This window comes from Eleutherodactylus coqui, chromosome 1 (genome assembly GCF_035609145.1).
Source record: "Eleutherodactylus coqui strain aEleCoq1 chromosome 1, aEleCoq1.hap1, whole genome shotgun sequence".
Lineage (NCBI taxonomy): Eukaryota > Metazoa > Chordata > Amphibia > Anura > Eleutherodactylidae > Eleutherodactylus > Eleutherodactylus coqui.
The window spans coordinates 232,427,034-232,449,923 of NC_089837.1; the positions used below are offsets into that span (position 1 = coordinate 232,427,034).

General features: G+C 44.6%; 1 protein-coding gene across 1 annotated transcript; it reads right to left on the reverse strand.

Annotated features, from left to right (window-relative positions):
* Positions 1-5,437: 5,437 nt before the first annotated feature.
* SERINC1 (serine incorporator 1) lies at positions 5,438-19,432 on the reverse strand. The gene is made up of 10 exons (XM_066606464.1): positions 19,298-19,432; positions 16,518-16,679; positions 15,908-16,101; positions 14,649-14,728; positions 12,696-12,833; positions 10,858-11,027; positions 9,698-9,788; positions 9,433-9,574; positions 7,634-7,861; positions 5,438-6,699 (listed from the first exon to the last, which is right to left on the reverse strand). Exons 1-10 carry the CDS (start codon positions 19,334-19,336, stop codon positions 6,561-6,563), a joined length of 1,383 nt encoding a protein of 460 aa, XP_066462561.1. The 5' UTR covers positions 19,337-19,432; the 3' UTR covers positions 5,438-6,560.
* Between the last annotated feature and the right edge of the window lie 3,458 nt (positions 19,433-22,890).

The window sequence follows — 22,890 nt, forward strand, 5'->3', positions numbered from 1 at the left end:
TGCCCGGTCTCCTCAGAAGACAAGGAGGCACATGCAGGCCATAGAGCCCCCCTTTCTCATGGTCCGGCATCCCCTCCCTTCCAAGGCAGAAGCTCTGCTGAAGCCAGGAAGCCACCCTACGTTGGTTCAGAGGTAATTATGCGGTTTTATTTTGTTAGTCTGTCGCTGTGTGGACGGTAACTGAGGTAATGGGGCTTGTTTTGTTGCTTCGCCCGTGCCTAGGGGCCAGCGCATGCCACCCGCGGCCTCTGTGCTGCCTGCGGCTTGTGTGGACGGCCCGTGGCGACCTTTGTATAACCGCCCTCTCGCTGCAGTATACGGCGCTGTGCCCTGTGGTGCCGCCGAGAGCTTGTAGCTTGCCGCCCGCGACTTGTGTTTGCCCCTGGGGCCGCCTGCGATTCCGACTGCCGCGGATCCTGATGCTGCGGTCTGGCCGCCAGCGGCTTCTTGTGTGCCACCCGCAGCTGCCTGTATGCCGCTCGAGGCTCGAGTGGGGCCGCCCACTTTTCCCCTATATGTTGGATCGGCAGATGTGGCCCATAAGGAGAACTCTTAAGTCAGATTAGTCTCTAATCTAGCTACTTGAGCATTCGCCATGGATCGCATAAGGAAGTTAACACGTCCAATGGAGTCAAGTTGAATGGATCCAGGAACACGCTGTAATCCTCCTGCGTTCTGCCTGCATTATGCTTGAGGGAGACCGTGATACATTCTATACTTGTACTGTTGGCAATCCTTGTACGTCGTCCCTTTCTACTACTGAGGTTACCTCAAAAGGGATACAAGCTTAAGATTGGACCTACAGACTAGTAATCCTAAAATTTAACTTTTATTAGAATCTATTTAAAACCTATGAATAAACAAACAGACAAACATATAGTTCAGGAGGGGTAACAGATAATTAGTACTCCTGAAGGGGAAAAGTTATACGTACTATCTGGTTATGTATCCAGATTAGTAACCCTAGGAACTTTTTATTTATTTTATATATATATATAAAAAATGTACAGAGTTGTCGCCCATAAGGAAACCACATTCGTGACTATCAGTTACATATAACAATGGGTTTTAGTCAACCAGGATTGTGTGCACCTATCGTAATGCGTTACACAAGTGACAGTAATGTATACTAATGCATGCCCTATTAATGCCCAATGCGTTTCGCCCAACAAATGGGCTCATCAGGGGCCAAGATACACTCCAGGTTTATTGTGCTGGAGGGTGGCTAACAATCTTTGGCCCAGATGGAGATAGTGGAGATCTAAGAAGGTATATTATCACAAGCTAGATAAAATGCGCCTGTAGATAAATTAATATGTGGTCCGTTTAGGCTATATGAATACAGCTTAAGGGGAAGTCTGGTTGATCAGATTACCCCAATAGAGTAGGGTCCCTGTCTGATACAGACAAGTTCACCCAATAAATAGGGGTGATATCATACTGTCTCTCAAGTTAGAGTGGCATAATACTATCTACGCCAAGCCCAAGAGGTTCTGAATCAGGCCCTGCTTGTTACAGAGATAGAGATTAAGATGTATACAAAACAAAACAATGGTGGCATGTCAGCCCTGATGGTGGACTGACAGCATAACTGAATGATCACACCTATGCTACTTAAATAAGGGTCCCATAGTACTGCCCCCAGTAGGTGTGTCCCAGTACTAACCAATGATCAGAGGAAATGCCAAACTGAATTACCATGTATCAAGATGGCCACTAATATGGTTACCATAGTAACGCATTGATGTCAAGCATTTTATATGAGATCGTAATGCTCAAAATCATTCATGGATGTTCGAGAGGTAGATGACAATACCCACCTGTTGAAAACAGAAAGGAAGCGAAAGGCATCTGATGCGAGAAACAAGGCGACACGACTCCTGATTGAGTGGGGCGGGTGAGTATAGTGACGTAGCGATAATGACACGTGATCTTCTACGTTCTGCCTCTGTGAAGTTACCTCAAAAGGGACCAGCAAGATTACCGTACCAGTGGGCCCTTGCCGTGCCGCCAATTTTTTGTGCTAGTGGTTCATGCGATTACACCAATAGGTTGGTACAGGGCCAACCCTAGTTAACTAATCCATCAGTCCTCATGCAAGGCTAGACTTCGTCGGAAACCCAAGACTCCATGCAAAGGGTGCATGCTGTGGGCATTGACACAGTATTATGCGGTTGAAGGATCCTTTTCGCTCTACAGCTAACCAAGTAGTCGACGGCATGGATGGGGCCGTACGGGTACGCAGCATTAAAGCCAGGCTGTGCTTCAGCTATGCGGCCTGGGACTAGAGTTCAGACCTTGGGTCCCCCACATTTTGGTGGTGGTCAGCTGCAAGGATGACTCCTTTAAGGTAACCAGGAGCCTTTTGTTGCAAGTTCTTTCAGCGATGAGCAACACGGGTCCTCGACTAAAAGCGGTTATGGATCACAAAGAGTTTCTTCCTCATTGGTGTCCGGATTCTCCCTGCTTCCATCCTCGCAGTGGGACTGGAAAGCTGATATTGACAACCTGGCGTTATATGGAAGCTGATGTACGACTAGGTTGAAGGGTGGAAGGCATGCAACTCCCTGAAGTATCGACGCGGATAGCTCCACAGCGTGGTGGTTTTGGATGCTGACGTTGTACCGAAGGCTGTCATCAGGGGACAGTCGTTATCGACCTGTCGTATATTCCACTGCTGCCGCTGGTATCAGGATCCACTTCAATGAAGTATCCAGTGGGCACCTTTCTCGTTAGTGGCTCGTTCCGATTAATGCTTCAGTGGCAAGTAGACTCGGTCTGACTACGCAAGGGGAACTCTCTCAGGTAGCATTCTTCAGTCGCGCTGGCAATCTCGGCAAATCTGAGGGGACTCATTGCACGGGCTCTTCGCGACAGTACAAGGTTACAGGGCCAGGCAGTTATATTCTCAGGCCAAGTTACGGCTCATAGTTCTCGGACGGCGGGTGCCTCGTCGGAAGATCCTTATTAGGAGTTTTTCTCCAGAGGATGCATGGGGCGGTTACTTGGGCCCCTTTATGCTCTGTCTCTGAGCATGCTGGATGCGTAGGCATCCATTAACAGTAGATGCAGCTAAGGAGCGGATTTGCTTCCTTACACAGGCGACTTCTTATATTTTCCCGTCCTCTTGGGTACTGCCCTAGAACGTCCCAAGGTCAGAGCCGTGTCCCCTAATGATACAGACAAGAACACTAGATTTTCTAAGCACTTACCGTAAACTCTTTCTTGTTTTGTTCATTGGGGGACACAGCACCCACCCAGTCTGGTATGAGGACTAACGTATACTCCTCTTGGTTGAAGCATCCTCAGTACCGTCACACACGATGATGGAATGAGTTACACTTCGTGAGTAGGGTAATTTATTATCTATTATTGTCATATCCTACTGGCTGCTCCTAATGCTTGCATACAAACTGAGCTAGCATGTTGCGTGCAGGGGGTATAGCTAGGAGGAGGAGTTAACACTTAGTGTGGCCTCCTAGTGGCAGAAGCTATACCCCAAGGACAGAGCTGTGTCCCCCCAATGAACAAGGAGAGAGATTTTACTGTAAGTTCTTACAAAATCTAGTTTTTCTGTATCATGTACAAATACTCCCCTACTTGCCAACTGTTCGCAAGTACATTTGTTCGTATTTCCACACAAATGTTTGTATGCAGCGGGATTACGGGTGGATCCTGCTCCATACAAACATCGGTTGCGGGCTATTCTTATAGCAGACACCCGGCCGGCAGCAGTTCTGATGAGCCGCGCCGCTCGTCGGAACTGTTGCTGCTGCTAGGTGTCTGGTGTAAGAAACAGCCGGCACGTGATGTGTAGGGGGCCCGTACCATGTCCGCGGCGGGAAGCTGTGCGGTTGCTAGCCAGCCGGGGTCTTTCTGAAAGTCCCCAAGGCTGCCTATCAAGCTCACGGCTTGATAGGCACTCTGCATAGGCAGCCCTAGGGCCTTTCAGAAGGCCCCCAGCTGCCTAGCAACCGCACAGTGTCCTGCGATCTGACCGGACAGGCTTCTATCAGGCTTGATAGAAGCCTGTATGGTCCCTGCACAGTATGATGTTATGCCATAGCATTACATACTGTGCAGGACAGATAGTCCCTAACTTGCGAACGTCGAGTTACGAACTACGCAAGATGTGAACAATCTGTATATTTAAAGAGAAAAAGTCTCAATCTTTTGCAGCATTGTACACATTGCAGACCATAATGCTCTGCCAGCAGAGACCATGTATGACATTGTCGCAGATGTGTTCAGGGTGAGTTTACTAGGGCTGCGTATGATAACGGAGAAACAAATTGCAGCAGCTCTTTCTCTTACTTCTCCATATGCAGTGTCCACTCGCAGATGTGAATGGAAGAATGAAAGTCCATTGACTCCATTCACGTGTTATGCATGGACCCCAAACAGGTCATGTTGTCAGGAGGTCCTCTAGTAAGAATACCTGTAGCAATGTGTGAGGCACAGACGCTAATTATATCACCTGTGCAATACTGAGGAAATCCTGAATACATGACCTGTTAGGTTTCCCAACTCCAGTCCTCAGGAATCCCTGGTTTAGATGAACAAATTTTTACAGAACATTTCAAAAATTTCCTAAATTCTTATGAAAGAAAACATGCAACCAATTCTGCATCAAATTCATTATACCACATTCATTATAATACGTAAATAAAAATATCGCACAATTTTGTAGCACTGTGACAGTGTTACAAAATGCAGGCAGGTGAAGCCCATGCTTAACAATAGGTTCCTTCACCTTAGCTATGTTTTGTCCAATGCTATGGTGCTAGAAGAGGGGGGAAAAAATAAAAATCTGTATACCACAGCATGCTCAATATTGCCATGATTTGTGATGGCTTGTAGATCATGCTTCCCTGTTGCAATGCACAAAAACGGTTTTCGTGCAAAGCGACTTTAGCCCTAGCTGCACTCGAGGACTTTAAAAAATAAAAATAAATAAAAAGGGGGGGGGGGGGGGGAGATGTGTAGCAGGCTCGGTCTGGGTCCTCCAGCTCCTCGCTGGGTGTCCTGCAGTCATTTGCTCACAGAAGATCACTTCCTGGTTGCTGGATTTATAAATCCCTCCTTCAGGAAGTGATGGCCCTGATTGGCTGACTAGTGCTGGATGAACCAATCAATGCTGCACTGGATGAACCAATGCGATGACTGTAATTGGTTGAGCAACGGTTGAAGAACCAATCACAGTCATCGCATTGTGGAGGCGGGATTTATGAATTGGCTAATCAATGCTGCAGCTCCACTAATTCGGTTGCCCCTATGAAAGAGGCCTTTAATCCAATTATACAAATGGGTATTGAAGGGCTCATACACAAATGGAAGTATTTGTTATGAGCCCATAGACTAGTAACAGTGTTATCGCAATAATCCTTACAATAATAGGTGAGTGTCATAAATATCACACAATAAAAACACTCTGCTGTGCAATAAAGTTTTTGCTTTATTTAGTAAGACAAACACATTAAAATAATTCCACAGTTAAAATAGGAGCCAAAAGAACGAATTCTATGTTGAAGTCGCCATTGACTGACCTCGGTTTCCACTTACATTAAAAAAAATTAAACTGAAAAAAAAAAAAAAAAGCAAGATATACAAAACCAACACACTCACTATGCTTCTATGGGTTCTGAGATCACAACAACATTGCAAAACAGCTCCCTCCCTTTACAGTACTGACCTATATACAAGTGATCTCTGAAAACCAGTCTCCAAGTTCATCCGCAATCCATGCTACATCTGTGAAAGTGCCCAAACATCTATTATCCAGTCTTCTGTGAGGAACTCCAACCAAATGCAATTGTGACCTATAAGTTTACAGGAATCTGTGCAAATCTATTCTCTGTTGTTATAACTTATGTTCTAGTATACATTTGTAGCCATTAACACTGTTAACTGTAGGGTTCCTTGGAAAGGAATAGGTTAAGGAGTACATTTTTTTTGGTCATTGCATGAAGTTGAGGAGGTCAGAGGACTCTGGTCAAAGTCATTCTGCTTAAGTACAAAGACCGCTCACCTCTGCTGTGCTCGGGATCCACAAGAAGTAAAGCAAGAAAATGGAGGGAATCCAGCATATTTCCAGGTAAAACTTCATTCCTTTTTTCATTCCGTCTTGCCAATTTTATGGGATGAAATTTAGAATGAAAAAGGTTTTTATTTGGAAATGCGCTGGATTCCATCCTCCATACCGCCAGATAGTGACACGTTCCAATGTAGCACAGCGATGGCTCCTCCATCTTCCATTACTTCATATGCAGGTTTATGTGCCAAATGATTACATTTACAAGTGTGTGTTTTCCACTAACACATTCTATCAAACATGTATCACTTCAATATCTTACTATTACTGTGTAACATACCGCAATGGGAATGACAGATGCCTATTCTATGGTGTATAGCTTTCAGTTACTAATCTTACATGGTAAACGGTAGCATCATGCAAGGATAAATCCTAAAACAGAACATGCAAAACTGGCAAAATGTTACTATACAAGCTCAGTGCTCCGGGCACACGGCGACATACTGCATACTATACTTAAATTATTTCCCTAGTCAAAGTCACGATTGGTCAGCACCAATGGCGCAACCAGTGTCCAAACATACAGAACAATGCACACCCAACTTGATGAAATTTTCACCCATACAGACGGCCATTTGCTAGTCATCGTCTCGTAAGAGGAGTCGGGGCTAGTAGAAAAAAAAAAAAAAAAAAAGGGTCAGTATATGGTATCACATTCTATATGTAAAATGACAAAATATAGACATTAACTGACTTACGGGTCTTTTAGACTGAGGGTTGGACATACCTTTTATATTTTAAGGATCCTCTAATAGGCTGATCAGAACGTGTCCTGCTGGTGGGACCGGCGCTGATCAGCCATAATTGGTTGGGGAACTTGTCAGCAAGTATTCAAATTCCCCAGACTCCTCTACCTGAATGAAGTATGATTGGGGGTGGGGGACCACAAACCTTCTGACAAGTTCCCTTTAATCACGTCCCATCAGAGCTATATCTAAAACATTTTTGTTGATTCTTTCATCCCCACCTACCAAAAGATACAATGCCTATAGAGAGGGTGGGGTGTGTCCCCTACTGCCCCCCACTGCTGGGGAGTTGCCCATCAGGGGGGCAGGAGGAATACCCTGCTGCTTACAGCAGGACATTCAAAAAGTGCTGCCCAGCAGCACCTTTTAAATGTGCCGTTGTAAAATCCTGTTAGTCCTCGCTGGGATGAGGGGACTCCCCTCGCATATGAACACTTCTATAGGAACATTCATTTCCAGCACACATATAGCACACTCATCTGACCGAGGCCTTAAGATAACTTTACTAGCACAATCCAGGTGAAATTTGCTGTATCTGTATGTCAGAACACAAACTAAGGAAACATCAGAACAAGTGAACAACGTGACGAGTGGGTTTTAGCAGCATGGTTATCCAATGTGATCATGCTGCTAAATAGTAAAGAAAAGGGAAACTTCCCCGCTTTCCTCTGGCAGGATGAGACTTTTGGTACAAAGATCCACCACAGAGCCAAGTGAATGAAGCCTCACTCTCCTGGTAACACTTATAAATGGGGGTCTTATAAAAGTGTCATTTTAGTCATGTGATTTCACATACCTGTACCAGTTGGTAAGGGTCATCATGATGTAAAGAGAGGCCAGAAACAGCATGAAGTGAAAGAAAGAATAGCTGTAGGTAACCCCGTCCCGCTCGTTGTCAACAGCGCGCTGCACATCATCAGAATCGCCGAGGGAGCCGTCACTCCTGCTGCCGTCTTCTATCAGCGTGGATTCATCACTAGTCAGAGTCAGCTTGTTCACCTGGCTGTTAGTGGATGTCCTAATGCTGTGAGAGAAAAGCCAAAACAAGCAATATTATGAGGAAGTTCACCGACTAAGGAAATAGTTCTTAACCCCCCAGTCACGTTAAAATTGGAAAAACCCTCCAGAAAAGGTCCCTTTTTAATAAAAACAAAATGTAGATTTTGAATTTATGGCTCATGTAAAAATATTTGGTGCAAAACTCAGTCGACGCAAGTGCAATTTAACCCCTTAGTGACATAATGTTTGTGCTCCAGTGGTCATAACTTTTTTTCCCCATCAATGTAGCTGTATAAGACCTTTAATTTTGCAGAACAAGTTGTAATTTCTTTTTTTTTTTTTTTTTTTATAGCAACAAATTTCAGGTATATAAAATGTATTGAATTACTAATTTATTTTGCTGGGGGCCATTGAAAAGAAAAAAAAAAAAAGCTATTTCACCTTTTTTATGGCAATGTTTTTCCTTATAGCGTTCACAATGTGGTATAAATGTTATGTTATTTTTATTCTATGAGTCATTATAATTATGACAGCACCAAATTTAGGGCGTATTCATGCGTCGTGGAAATGCTGTGGTACCACTGTGGAACGTAGCAAAACCGCAGGTTAGAAGTACAGCTGAAACTCCACAGTCTTTATTCCCTCTACATGGGATCAGGATTTGCTTTAACACAATGCACTATAAGGCTGGATTCACACAAGACAGAATTGCTGCAAAATTTCCGTGCAGACCCGATTTTTGTGGGACAACTTGGAGTTTGTATTGGTGCCATTTTGAGATAAATCCAAATTTTTAAACCATTTTTCATTCCCGTTTAGGGGAAGTGAGAACAGAAAATGGCTAGTCTGGATTTTTTTAATGGAATTTCCCATGCTTGATTACAGTACGGGTTTGTTGCGGATGTGGCGATACAGATTATGTGTAGGTTTTTTTTTCAGTCCTTTAATATTTTTTTTAATTCACCTTACACAAGGCTTTAAAAATATTGAAAAAAATGAAATTTATTTTTGGTAAAAACGTTCAGATGTCCCAGTCAGCAATGACTAAATTATCTGCAGAGTTAAAACGGTGTGGAAAAACACTACAAGAGACAATCAGAGAGCAAATATGCTCTCTGATTGATAGGGTAGGGTGGGGGGGGGTGATAACATGAACAAAAATGGATGTCACCACTTCCCTGGGGCAGGGAGATATACAGGGTAAAAAAAAACAAAAAAAAAACAAAACAAAAAAACAAACAAAAACACAGATCTATGCTGCCGCTGGTCCCCATCCCTTTCTGTTCTGCACACACTAACTTAAAAACGACAGCTGTAAATTCAGTATTCCCAACTTCACTTCAAACTGCTGCAGATCTGATTCTATAAGGGCTACGAACATACTAAGCATCTTAGATTTAAAACAGGCATGTTGGTAGCCCCGATAGAACCAGAGCTACAGCCGTTTAAATATAACGAGCTCTGTTCGTCCCATACTGTAATGTCCTCTTACTGCAGAACAAACAGAGCTTGTCCTAAACTGTAGGGAAGTTAAAGGTTTTTACAGATTACTGAAAAAAAAAAAAACAACAACGTAGCACTGTATAACATTAATACCTGGAGTACAAGACGCAGAGCAAGAAGAGAATAAGTCCAACAATTCCTTGAGCATCCCACCACTGTACTACCTGAACTTGGCCTGGAGTGGTAGTGGAATTGTAACCAATGATGCTGAGCAAACTGGGATTGCATTTCCGATCTACAAAACAGAGTCAAAAACCTTACTGTTTGACTGAAATGTTTACCTACTGCCCCCTGCATGTGGTGGGCAATCTTTACTAGACCCTATTAAATTGCTCAGAACTCCATATACGATACCTACCAGGCTCATTGGTCATGGCAGACCAAGTCAGATACATGGTGTAAATGGTTATCACAGAAGATTGCAGTAAGCCAGACCTGGGCTGAGATTCCTAGAAATGAAAATATAAGTAATTGATAAGCTTCCAAATGGTATTGAATTCATACGATATCTGTAAAGCCGGCTGCACAGGAGCGTGACGGGCTCCGCCGCGGAATATTCCACGGCGAAGCTCGTCACGGCGCCCCCCAGAGACCCCATACTTACCAGCGGATACGGCGTTTTCGCTCCCGCATGACGCTTCCCCGCCCGCCGCCACATCACATGACACGCCCACCGCGTCACGTGACGTGACGTGGCGGCGGTAGGCGGGAAAGCACTGGTTGGTGGAATTCCGCACTGTGTGCCCTGAGCTATTAGGTTCAATAGAACCTAATAGCTGTGGGCAACGCAGCGGATTTTCGCCACGAATTACGTGGCGGAAATCCGTTCGTGGGAAGGAGGCCTAAAACTGGATCAAACAAGCTGTGAGAATAGCAAGTAGTGAGTCTAAATGTTTTTACAGAGATTGATTATGCAACACCTTTTTGGGAGGTTATCCAGTTATAAAACTACTGATGTCCTATTTTGCAAATAGGTTATCAACAATGCATCAGCAGGGGTCTTTCCCCTGGGAGTCGCACCATTTAGCTGTTCACTGGGCCAGTACACTGTGTTGATTTCTGCAGGAAGCATACAGCTGCACTCCCACTGCAGTGGCCAGATTTGCTATTACAGACACTGAAGTAGGTAATGTTGCCTGTAATGTGAAGCCAGACCACTGCAGTGAGAGCAGAGCGATTTGCTTCCTGCAGAAGCCAGCTCAGCGCATAAGAGCACTGACCCGGGTGGCGATTTGCTAACAATCAACATTTTACAACTGGACAACCCCTTTAACCTACTACTGTTGCAGCTAGGATGTGGCAAACCTCACTGTATAGCGCTCTACCAGTAAAGAGACTGGGCTGCAACTTGGTCAGTTCTACTCTAATGAAATGGCAGGGATTAGAAGTGACCAGCTTTCAGCAGCAAAAAGCAATAAACACAGCAATCAAAGCAAATCAAGTAACCAGTTAATGCAAATACAATTAAAATCGAAACACAAAAAATATTCCCACATCGGACATCTTACTTGGCCATACCTGGATTTTAGGTAGGACAGACATAATAGAAGCTCCGATGCACAGAAGCAAGTTCACACTAATAAAAGCCTTATTTTCAGTGCAGCCTTCAGGATGGGTGTAGTAGACATAGAAGAGCACCAGTGCTACCAGTGACAGAGCGTAGTTAATAGCAGTAGCCGACAGCAGAGCTGAGGAAACAAAGCATAGGGTGCATTAGACAATAACAGACTTAAAGGTGCCGGTTTGCAGTTTTCTGGACAGAACTTTTTTAGAATAAATGTCCTCTACATGCTGACAGCTGACGTATCCGTCATGTGACCTCACATTCACTGCTGAGCAACCATGAAGGTAAAGCCCCGTTTACATGCAACGATTATCGCTCAAAATTAGCTCAAACAATGCCCTTTGAGCGATAATCGTTGCGTGTAAATGCTACCATTGTTTGCTTTTCGTCCAAACGAAGATTTTTAGTTGACTTTAAAATCCATGGTTCGGCCAGAGAGCTGATAGCAGGGACAGAACACTTTCTCCACCGAAGCACTGATAACATTGTATTCAACTTCCAGCCCCATGACAGAACAAAGGGTCTGTATGCAGAGAACAGACCACCTGCTGTTCTCTGCATACAGCTCAGGGAGGCTCATTTACATGCAAATGAAGCTAATAAGCTGCTAAGGGGCATTAGTGCCCATTAACAGCTTATGCAAAATAATTACTCAAACTGTCAATTATCCTATCTTTAGAACATCTTTGCGTATAAATGGGGCTTAAGTGTCCAAAGCCCAAGGATACGGCAACAATAATTATGGTTATTCTTTTTATATGATAAATAGAAAAGTGGATTTAACTTTTCATATTTGTATATCTAACTATTGAACTTCACCATGTGATCACCTGTATAGTACTAATTCTGTCGGAGGACTTCACTATGTCATGACAACCATTCAGCTCTCCTGAATTGCATGGTGAGGAGTGACAGAGGAAGGCATCCCTTCCATCTAACCACTTGGATGCCATGGTCAGTTAACTCTACTCCCAGCCGCTGCAGGAGGGTGTCAGCTGATTAACCCCTTAAGGACACGGCCTATTTTAGCATTGAGGACCAAATGATTTTTGGCATTTTTTCATCTCCATTTTTCAAAAGCCATAACTTGTTTATTTTTCCGTCGACGCGGCCGTATAAGGGCTTGTTTTTTGCGTGGCGAACTGTAGTTTTTATTGGTACCATTTTTGGGTACATAGACTACATTGTAAAACTTATTTTTTTTATGATTGTAGGGAGAAAAAAGCGAATCAATTCTGCCATAGATTTTTTTTTTAAAGTGTTAATTATGCAGCATAAATGACACAATCCATTTTTGTCTGCGGGATGGTACGGTTACAAAGATATTTTTTTTAGGTTTTTCCACAATAAAAACCCTTTTTTTGGAAATTATTTTTTTCTAAACTCACTGCATTCAAAGTGCTATAACTTTTATTTTTCCATGGACGGCGCTCTCTGAGGGCTTATTTTTTGCGAGACGAGCTGTAGTTTTTTTATTGGTACCATTTTGGGTACACACGTTTTTTTTTTTCACTTTAATTGCGTTTTTTTTTAGCTTTTTGCCTCAGTTTTTTAGTGGTGTTGAGGGGTGGGTCAAGCTCACAAACACTCATAAGATCTTCTCATCATGTTCAAATGAGAATTTTTCTACTGAGTCACGATTTACTACCAAATTCTTAATGAGACCAGTTTTCACCAAACACATGGTGCAATTAATTGTGTGTGCGTGTGTTAATTATCATAGTAAATTAAAGTTGCCAGTAATTTATGGATTAGTAACTTTTATTACACAGAGTGTAGAAATGTTGCTCACCTGCATACCAGCAACGAGAATTTCCTTCCTCCATCTTCTCAACCCAGGATTCATTCCAAGAATGTGCAAAGTCAATCAGCAAAACAAGCTGGATGAGTATAAAGCAGAAAGCGCCACCCATACCAACATAGAACCACACTAAAACACATGAGAGAGGGAAAAAGGTTAGAAATAACCCGTCACAAACATAGTTATGGGTATATCTAAGAACCACAGCAGTGTAGGTGCTAATATGACAGCTATGACATAACTGATTGCTACAACACATTGTTATGTGCTCACTGTATGAAAAGCATCCATATGTAAGGGCTTGTTCACATCACTGTCCGCCAGTTTTATTTTCCTGCTTTGTTCGGAAAAGTTTTAGACATGTAAAAATGCAGCAAAGTAAGAATTCTTTCAAAACTAGAAGTGTTAATGGTTTATTTTTTGTCAAAAAAACCAAAAGTGATTGAACAACATTAAACTAAAATCAAATCAATATTTGGCGTGACCACCCTGTGCATTCAAGACAGCAGCAATCCTTCTAGATACACTTACAGTTTTTGAAAGAACTCGGCAGGGAGGATTTCCAAACATCTTGGACAACTAAGCTCATATCTTCAGTGGATGTAGACTTGTTCAAGTCCTTCTGTCTCCTCATATAATCCCAGACAACTTAATGCTGAGCTCAGGTCTCGGGTTGGTTGGGGGGGGGGGGGGGATATCATCACTTCCAGGACTCCTGTTCTTTATACTTTTAGTTGTTGTCCAGCTTCAGAATACATTTGGAGCCAAACAGATGCCTACCTGATGGTATTGCATAATAGAAAAGTATCTGCCTGTATTTCTCAGCATTGAGGACACAATCAATCCTGACCAAATCCTCAATTCCACTTGCTGACAGGCACCCCCACCATGCTTCACTGCTGCCTGCAGACACTCATTATTTACCGCTCTCCAGTCCTTCAGTGAACAAACTGCCTTCTGGTATAGCTAAATACTTCAGATTTTGGCTCATCAGTCCAGAGCACATGTTGCCATTTTTCTGTACCGCTTTTCCTGTATTTTCATGCATAGTTTAGTTACTTGGACTTGTTTCTACACTGAAGGTCTGGCTGTTTGGCCAGAATTCTTCCATGAAGATCCCTTCTAGCCAGACTTCTCTCAACTGTCTTTTGCCAGTTCTGATCTAATAGCACCGTTGAACATATTCCGACTTCGAAGGGAAGTAAGCATGATGTGGCTTTCATCTGCTGAACTAAGTTTCCTTGGGTGAACACTGCATCTACAGTCCTTAGTGTTGCAGATTTCTTTGGGCTTCTTCAAAGGAGCTTGAACAGCGTGTGTTGAGAGTCCAGTCTGCTTTCAAATCTTTGCTTGGGAAAGACCTTGCGGATTCAGTATAACTACCTTCTGTCTTGTGTTCAATCTAATAATGTCGTATGACCTGTGACATGAAACTGTCTTCCACAACCTCACTTTTGTAGCAAAGCTTGGCTGTTCCTCACCCAGATTTTTTATTTAGTTTTTTCTTCTGTTCATTTACTTACCATTTTGTAAACTGACAAAAACTATTAACACTTCCATTTTTGAAAGCTGTCTTAACTTTGCAGCAAAGTACTGTATCTATAAAAGGAATAAACCAATGTTTGGCCATTCTATGGCCTGTATTCTGCATTTACCAACAAATTTCACCCCGATATGCAGCTTGCATATCAAATTGTCAGTTTTCCCTGAGCTGGTGGATGCCAACTAGAGGCCATGATGTCTCCCATTAACTGCACACAAACATTATAGGGCATCACTGAGCAGTGTAGATGCGATTCCAGTAGCAGTGAGACAATAAAACATTATCACCTACAGTAGTTTCTCTGTCAGCAAGCTGTTAGTCTTCTTTAGAAAGACAGGATTTTAGAATTTTTTCCGAGCAAACAGTTTAGGAAATCTTAGCATTGAAAAAGAGAGGCTTACCTGTTGTGAAAGGTCCTTCAGGAATGAAAAACGCACCAACAGTAATTCCAATGGCTGCAGCAAACTTAAAGAACCAAAAGCTGCAGAGACAAAGTCAGAGAGTAATAATTATTATTGAAAAATCATTGGCAGAAAAAAAAAAAACCCAAAACATTAAATTATTTGAGTAGAACAGAACATAAAGCTACTGACTATAAGCCAATAATCACTTCCCCCTAGAGTTAGAAAACACTTGGAGACAACTAATATTTCACCACAACAGCCCTCTTTAAGGCAGTCATCCAGCTTTCTCAGTTGTAAAGGGTTTTTAACCACAAAATCAAATCATTCCCTATCCAGAAGATAGAGGATAAGTATCTGATTGGAGCCTCGTGTGGCGCAGAGTATTAAGGCAGCAGAATGCAGTCCTAAGCTCTAGCTCACGACCTGAAGGCTGAGGGTTCAATCTCCGCTTGTTTCAGGTAGCCGGCTCAAGGTTGACTCAGCCTTCCATCGAGGTTGGTAAAATGAGTACCCAGCTTTCAGGGGGGTAAAAGATGACTCAGGACGGCAATGGCAAATCACCCCGCAAAAACAGTCTACAAGAAAACGTCACAATGTGATATCACCCGAGGAGTTGGTCACGACTTAGTCCAAGGACTTTACCTTTTTACCTTATCTGATTGATGGAAGTAGGAATGCTGGGATCCCCACTGAAGAGCCGGGAGAACGGGGCTTCACAGCATCCCGTAACTGAGTGGTGGTCACACATGTGCACTGCAAGACCATTCATTTCAATGGGACTGCCCAAGATAACTGAATTCAAGGGCTGAAGGCATCTATAGACCAGATGGGGACAAGAGTGGAGCCTAATGCCACACTGCTTGGTCCTGTTAGGTTGAATAGTAAGCCTGACAGGTTCAAACAGTGGTGTTAGGCTCCACCCACAGCTCTACCTCCTTCCTTATGCTCTAAAGATGCATTCAACCTGCCCTAAGACAGATTTCTCATAGGACGCACAGACAGCAACCCTTTTAAGAACAGCAATACGATTCTGTGCACTGCCGTATGCTTTTGCATAAATCTGTGCGATTGCAATTCTGGCTGTGTGCATGAGAACTTACAGACAGAAGACGCAGCAATCAGTAAGTATTTCCATGCTCTATACAGCAATGTAGGAAAGCTAGGTGATAGCCGTGGCGAAAGCTGTAATGGTACCCATACTAGTCATCATCCAGCTTTCCCAGAAACACCAAATGTAGCAAACAGATGTGGCTCACCCATTATGCACAGCAGCACGTGGATCTTGGCTGCTCTTCACTTTAATCATGAGAAGGGAGAAGAGAAGGAAAAACATGGCCATCCCAAAGCACACACGATATACCGCTTTGTATCCGACCAACACGTCACAGTTCACATGGACACTCACTCCTGGAATTGTAGATCCCATTCCTCCCTCACAGAAGCCAGGAATCTGGAAAATAGTTTTGTTAAGCATCGCCGTTACAAAAACATAGTGTGGGAAATTACTATAATAGTCCCTGACACATGATGCGCCTAATAAATGAAGAGGCGCACACCTATTCAAGAAAAGTAATGTACACCAGGTTCGACCTGGAGTATATTTCTGGTATGATTTATACTTAAAGCCATCAGTTTGGGGCGGCCACTCCCTCTCCCAACAAGTCCCGCCCAGTTTTCAGAAAAGTGGCAAAGCTGGTGCAGAAAGAAGAAAGGCGCAATTTTTTTTGCACAAGTGCGGCTTGTGCAAAAATTTGCGACTTCAGTACACTGGCGTAAGTCAGTTAATAGATAGAACGAGATAGAATATAACACGGATTAGCTTTGAACACATAAGTGCTGGAAAATGAGTTCTACTACTTCACTGACCTTTTTTAGATGCTCCTCCATTCCCGGCATCAGCATCACACAAGCAACTCCAACCCCAAGAAGTAAAAAGAAGGCGTAGATGAGTCGGGTAACGGTGGAATTGTTCCCGCTTGGGCAGCAGCGGCAGAGGAGACATGGCGCACTGCCACATAGGCAAGGGATCTGAAAAGTAAACATTTAGAGTCATTAAACTGAGATAAACAAGTGGAAACAACTAACCAATGAAATCACTGCTTATTGTTCCGAAAATCGGTATTGAAATCAGAATGGACATCTAGTGGACATTAAAGCAGCTTTTCCATATCTAATTTATATGCCGATACTTGCTAGAAGTTACAGAATGTTCTGACATAAACCCCATAGTTGGCACTACCCAGGTCAGGCAGGAAGAGGAGGAGGGTTACTTGACAGAAACCAGCAAGGACCTCTCAGTAGTGCAGCCTCAGGCTTTGAGCAATAGGGCCTTTTTATTTTCGGGTTTTGGTTTTCTTTTCACATTCAGGTTCATGGAAGAACTGCCTAAAGGGACTTTTACATGGGACGACTATCGGACGAATAATTGCTAGAAAGAGCAAATTCTAACAATAGTTGTTCCGTGTAAACATGGCCACCAACAGCGCCACAAGCCGCTAGCTGTTTCATTTCAGCTTACCTAAAAAATAGACAGTGGTTAATCAATAACCGGGAGGTTGGCGCTCACTGAAGGAGAAGGGGTGCTATGTTAGATATTAGGCGAAAACCGAAAGTGACGCAGCAACCCATCTGGAGATGGCGCATGTAGCTTAGTGCTTCAGGCCTCATACGCGGTAAGTCCAGGTTTCCGGCTGCGGAATCCAAGGCTGGAGTTTGCCTCTGGATTCCGGCAATAACCCTTCATAGCATGCTGGAAAAAAAAATATATCGCAGCGCGCTTCATTTTCCTGCGGTTCCCACACGGACGGATTCCATTGAAGTCAATAGAAGCTGTCTGACCCGGGAAAAGCAGGAATTTAAAAAAATAATCTGTACAGTGCATGTCCGATGGTGAAGCAGACGACAGGTACGCAGGATCACCTGTCCGGTTGGGATTCCGCAGCCAGAATCCAGACCTGCCGTGTGCATGAGGGCTTACGAGTGTTCTGCTGTTTTATCTAAACTCTTGAAGAAGAGGGGGGCGATATAAATGCCGCAGTGGAGGGGTGACATATTTAAAGAGTAGCTGCCCTTTTTACAAACCATGTGAGACCTCCATGTCTAAAGCTTTGACCAGTGGGGGCCACTGCTCGCTCACCCTAAGCACTGTGCACTTTCGGCTATCTTTGTGGCTGACTAGCTTCTCTGCCAAAGACGGATGCATAGAAGTCTATAGACAGCAGAAAGGTACACAGTGCTTGGGTAGGAGCTGCAGCCCCTCGTTTCAGTGATCAGCGGGGATCCCAGCAGTGGAATCCCCACTGTTCAAACTTTTTGATTTTGACAAGTCGTCCTGACACACCAAAAGTCTGTAAAGAGAAAGTACAGTTACTCTGAGGACTCCTTCACACTGGTGATCGCGGCAAAAATCACAATTGTCTTTAGGCGTTAAGAGGGTCAGCGATGCTTTTTCTTGAGACATCTCGCATTGGATCACTGCCGCACGCCATTTTTTAGCGCAGAAGTCAATAGGACTTTCTAAGGTTAAAAATGCATTGCACAAAAAAAGTTTGCACGTTGAGATAAAAAAAAAAAAAAAAAAAAGAGGCTCCATGGAGAAACATGGACGATTTAAAAAAAAAAACACAAAAAGATACGAACTGATGCAATTTTTTTAACAGCAACATTGCATGAGTGAAAACATCGCAAACGGGAATGAAACCATCGAAAATCATGGGTTTCATAATTCTGCGATTTTCACTTACTGCATGATTTTATTGCAAGTGTGAAGGCACTCGGAAAAAGGTAAGAGAAAAAAAAAACAAACAAACACAAACAAGCACACACATACACAACTCCTGACTTGTTGCTCCCGTCCTCCGGTAGTTTGTTTACTCGGTCTGCATGGGTCACATGGTTGTTTCCCCACTAGGAGGCCTGACATGTGACACCATCAGTGATGGCCGGGGAGTCCAGATTACATATGAGATCCCAGATCCAAATCATATATTGGGGGTTTTTTTTTGGGGGGGGGTTTAAGGGGGAGGGGTGATGCACACAAAAATGTAATAAGTCTCCAGCTCCTTTAGGGCTTCCTTACAAGTCAGACTAAAATTCATAAACATGAATGATTTTAACCAAATCGCCTGGCTAATGTTCACCCATCTTTACAATGTCCCTATATTTCAGCGTTCCCACCCAATCTAACAAGGAGAGAAGGAAGCCCAAGTCTCTTGGCCAGATTCTTCAAGCCGCTTTCCATCACACAAATCACAATCGTTCTGATGTCCGCTGGCTGAAATAGAGAAAAACATCTGGACTAACGGCACTTGTCTGCGAGACCGGCCCACCCAATCAGATGGGCGCTATGCTCAGTGGTAAGGGGGTCCATCAGTGTATGTGCATGGGGGTCCCACCGCTGGAAACACCCCCAACCACAAGAAGCCTCTCTGCTGGGCACTGCCAGTACTGCAGCTCAGTCATACTCCACAATACCCAGCAAGGACAAGAACACTGGGAGAGCCGTGCCCAGCGGTGACACAGACGTATCCAAGGACCCCCACGTAGCCACATATGAAGCCATGCCGGCTGGAGAAGAATGTGCCATGTCACCGCCCCATAGTGGAGGTGTCAGCGCCGCAGCCCCCCGCCATTACCCCGGTAATTACCCAGCTGGCTGCGGAGCAGAGGCCCAGGACTCCCCCCATGGCGGACTCGGTGTCCTACAATGTAGAAGGGAGCTTCAGCGATAACTCCTTGTTTACAAGCCACCCAACGTCACTTCCCCTGCGTGCCGCCCCGTCTGCGGGTCATAACAGGGGGCGGGAAGAAAGAAGAGCGGCAGAGGCGGCCATTTTACCGGAGACCAGAGTGTATGATACCACAGGGTAATGACCACGTAGTGCAGACAGGACGGCAGGGAACAGATGGTTCTCTTGTGTACAACAGTGATCCTGCCACTGTCACGTGACAGCACTGTGTGCTATGTGTTTACGTAAGAGCCATGTTGGGTGACGTCACTTCAGTACCGATAATGACGTATATTGCACAAACTTGAATTTAGTGTAATGGTAAACCTGTCAGGAAGTGATCCACCTTCCACAGGAAGTGTGTTGTAAGGTGATACTACTAGCTTCTATATTCAGGACAGAACCACATCCTTCGGGCTTATTTACACAAGCGATATTCCTGTGCGAGGCGCACTAAATTCACGGGAATATGAAATCCATTCTTTTGAACGTACTTATTCACAAGAGCGATTTTTTTCCCTTACGGAATCGCTGCAAGGAAAAAAGATCGCAGCATTTTCTATCGTTTGACATGAACGCCACGCCCATTGTTTTCAATGGGACCTTCAAAGACACCACATGGCACATTTGTATGCAGTGCAGTGCGGCTTAAGGCTAACTTCACACAAGCGTGTGCGATATGGGGCTGTGATTCACGGCGTGGCATCGCCAACATGCGATGTCACAATGGATGTGAGGCGTTTTTATATCAAAACCGCCTCACATCGGGGAAGTAGTAATCCTCCGCTGCGGCTGTCAAAAGTGGCAGAGGATCGCGGAGTGCCTCCCATTGTTTTCAATGGGAAGACCTCCCATCGCATTCACGTGACCTAGCACACAGTGCAGTGCTGCCACCGCACTATTAAGAACAATGGGCGATGCAAGGGCACGCCCAAAGATAGGCCGTGCCACGATTTGTTTCCCTCATCCCGATGCTATGGAAAAAGTCACTTGTGTATGACCCCATTCAAAAGAATGGGGTTGATATTCGTGCAGGATTTGGGCGTCTCACAACGCCCAACTCCCGCAGGACTTTCTCAGTCGTGTGATCACTAGTCTACATCACATTGGTTTTGTCCTTGGCTGTGAGGGGAGCGACAACTACATCCAAATTGTCTCTGCTCTCGCCGGCTTGGTGTAGAGGGGTTCCTATGTGCCTCCCTTCTATTGACTTTTGATTGAGTTCCTCCCCCTGACCCTGTGGGAGTTGAGACTATGAGATACAATGGTATATAGTGTCATGGCACGTCCCCGCTGCTCATCTGCTCCAGTGGTTGATGTCTGTTGCATGCCGCTCCTGCTCGCTCCCAGATCTCTGCCCGTGGAGCTTGCGTGCCCTTCCACCCTCTCTCCCAAGGGGCCAGCGCACTCTACCTATTCACCAGCCATCACCTGCAATATCTTCCTCCCCATGGAGGAGGCCTAAGCAATTGGTCCTATTAGCCCCAGTTAGTGTTCATTCTGATTCTGACGTCTGTCTGTTTTTTTTTGACACTTCTGATGTTCTCTTTGACCACGGCTCTATATTTTGGACTCTGGAAACTGGGATTCGCTAGGTGCTGCGACCTCAGCCCACAGCCAAACCAGTGTGTGGCTAGGAGGATCCACATCAGTTTGCCTGAGCTATAGAATCATGTCTTTATATGAATTATCAATAGCACAAATTAGGGTCAATGGTCCCTATTTCAGGCTCTTTGCCATATGCAGCCGCACCTGTCAAGTTTGCAGATTTGTCCTCATTACTTTACATTTTGATGATGGAACACCTGGTGATTGCATTGAGATCGAATGTCCCTATACAGGACCTATCTATTGGCTCTACAACCCATAAATTGGGCCTCTTCACCAATGATCGGCAATATGTCACTTCTCTTTTCACCAGTCTCTCTAACATTTCAGCAGAATTCCAGCTATTTGGTTCTGTTAGTAATTTCAAATGCATGAGGGCACGCACACAAGGTAACCAGGCTCAGGACAACCTCAATAGACCACTTGGAGAGAGGAGCGTTTGATCGTCCGACAAGCACGAGAAGCTCTGGCTGTTTTATTGTCTACCATCCAGAAACAGGTGGCACCATTGTTACAGGCTCGTATGTTTGTCAGAACCATCTCCAGGCGCTTGGCTGAAGGACATTTGCTCTCACACAGCCCATAACGTGTTCTGCCTTTGACACCCACTGTCACTTCTGTTTGCAGTGGTGTCATGAACAATGAAACTGGACAGTGACTAATCCAGGTTTAGTCTGGGCACTGACAACAGTCATGATTGTGTCTGGAAACCTAGAGGTGAGCACCGCAATCCTGCTTTGGCCTGCCTTCATATGTAAGTTGATTATGAAGTGGTGTTACTAGAGATGAGCGAGCACCAAAATGCTCGGGTGCTCGTTACTCGGGACGAAATTTTCGCAATGCTCGAGGGTTCGTTTCGAGTAACGAACCCCATTAAAGTCAATGGGCGACCCGAGCATTTTTGTATATCGCCGATGCTCGCTAAGGTTTTCGTTTGTGAAAATCTGGGCAATTCAAGAAAGTGATGGGAACGACACAGCAACGGATAGGGCAGGCGAGGGGCTACATGTTGGGCTGCATCTCAAGTTCACAGGTCCCACTATTAAGCCACAATAGCGGCAAGAGTGCCCCCCCCCCCTGCACTGTCAGCGTAAAGCTCGTTCCCCTCTGCCATAGCTGTAACAGCTGTGGCAGAGAAGAACGATGTTTGCCCATTGAATTCAATGGAGCCAGCAATACAGCAGGTTCCACTGAAAGCAATGGGCTGCCGGCGATCGCAGGATGAATTGTCGGGAAGGGCTTAAATATATAAGCCCTTCCCTGCAATTCATCCAGAAATGTGTTACAATAAAAATATATACCGGCGTATAAGGCGACGGGGCGTATAAGACGACCCCCCAACTGTCACCTTATACGCCGGCAATACAGTGGAGCAAAGAATAAAAATCATTACTCACTTCTTCTGACGTTCTGCGGTGCTCCTGCAGGCTGTCGCTCCCTCCTGGTCCACGGCAGAGTATTGCTTTCTGGACGCAGGGCTTGAAATCCCCGCCTCCAGAAACACAGCCATTCAATGACATCATTGTCATTGGCTGTGATTGGCTGAAGGCACGTGTGTTTCTGGAGGCGGGGATTTAAAGCCCTTCGTAGAGAAAGCAATGCTCTGCCGGGAACCAGGAGGGAGCAACAGCCTGCAGCAGCACCGCAGAACGCCCGGTGAAGTGAGTAATGATTTTTATTCTTTGCTCCGCTGTATTCCCGGCGTATAAGGTGACAGTTGGGGGGTCGTCTTATACGCCCCGTCGCCTTATACGCCGGTATATATTTTTATTGTAACACATTTCTGGATGAATTGCAGGGAAGGGCTTATATATTTAAGCCCTTCCCGACAATTCATCCCCGCGCACGCCGGCAGCCCATTGCTTTCAGTGGAACCTGCTGTATTACTGGCTCCATTGAATTCA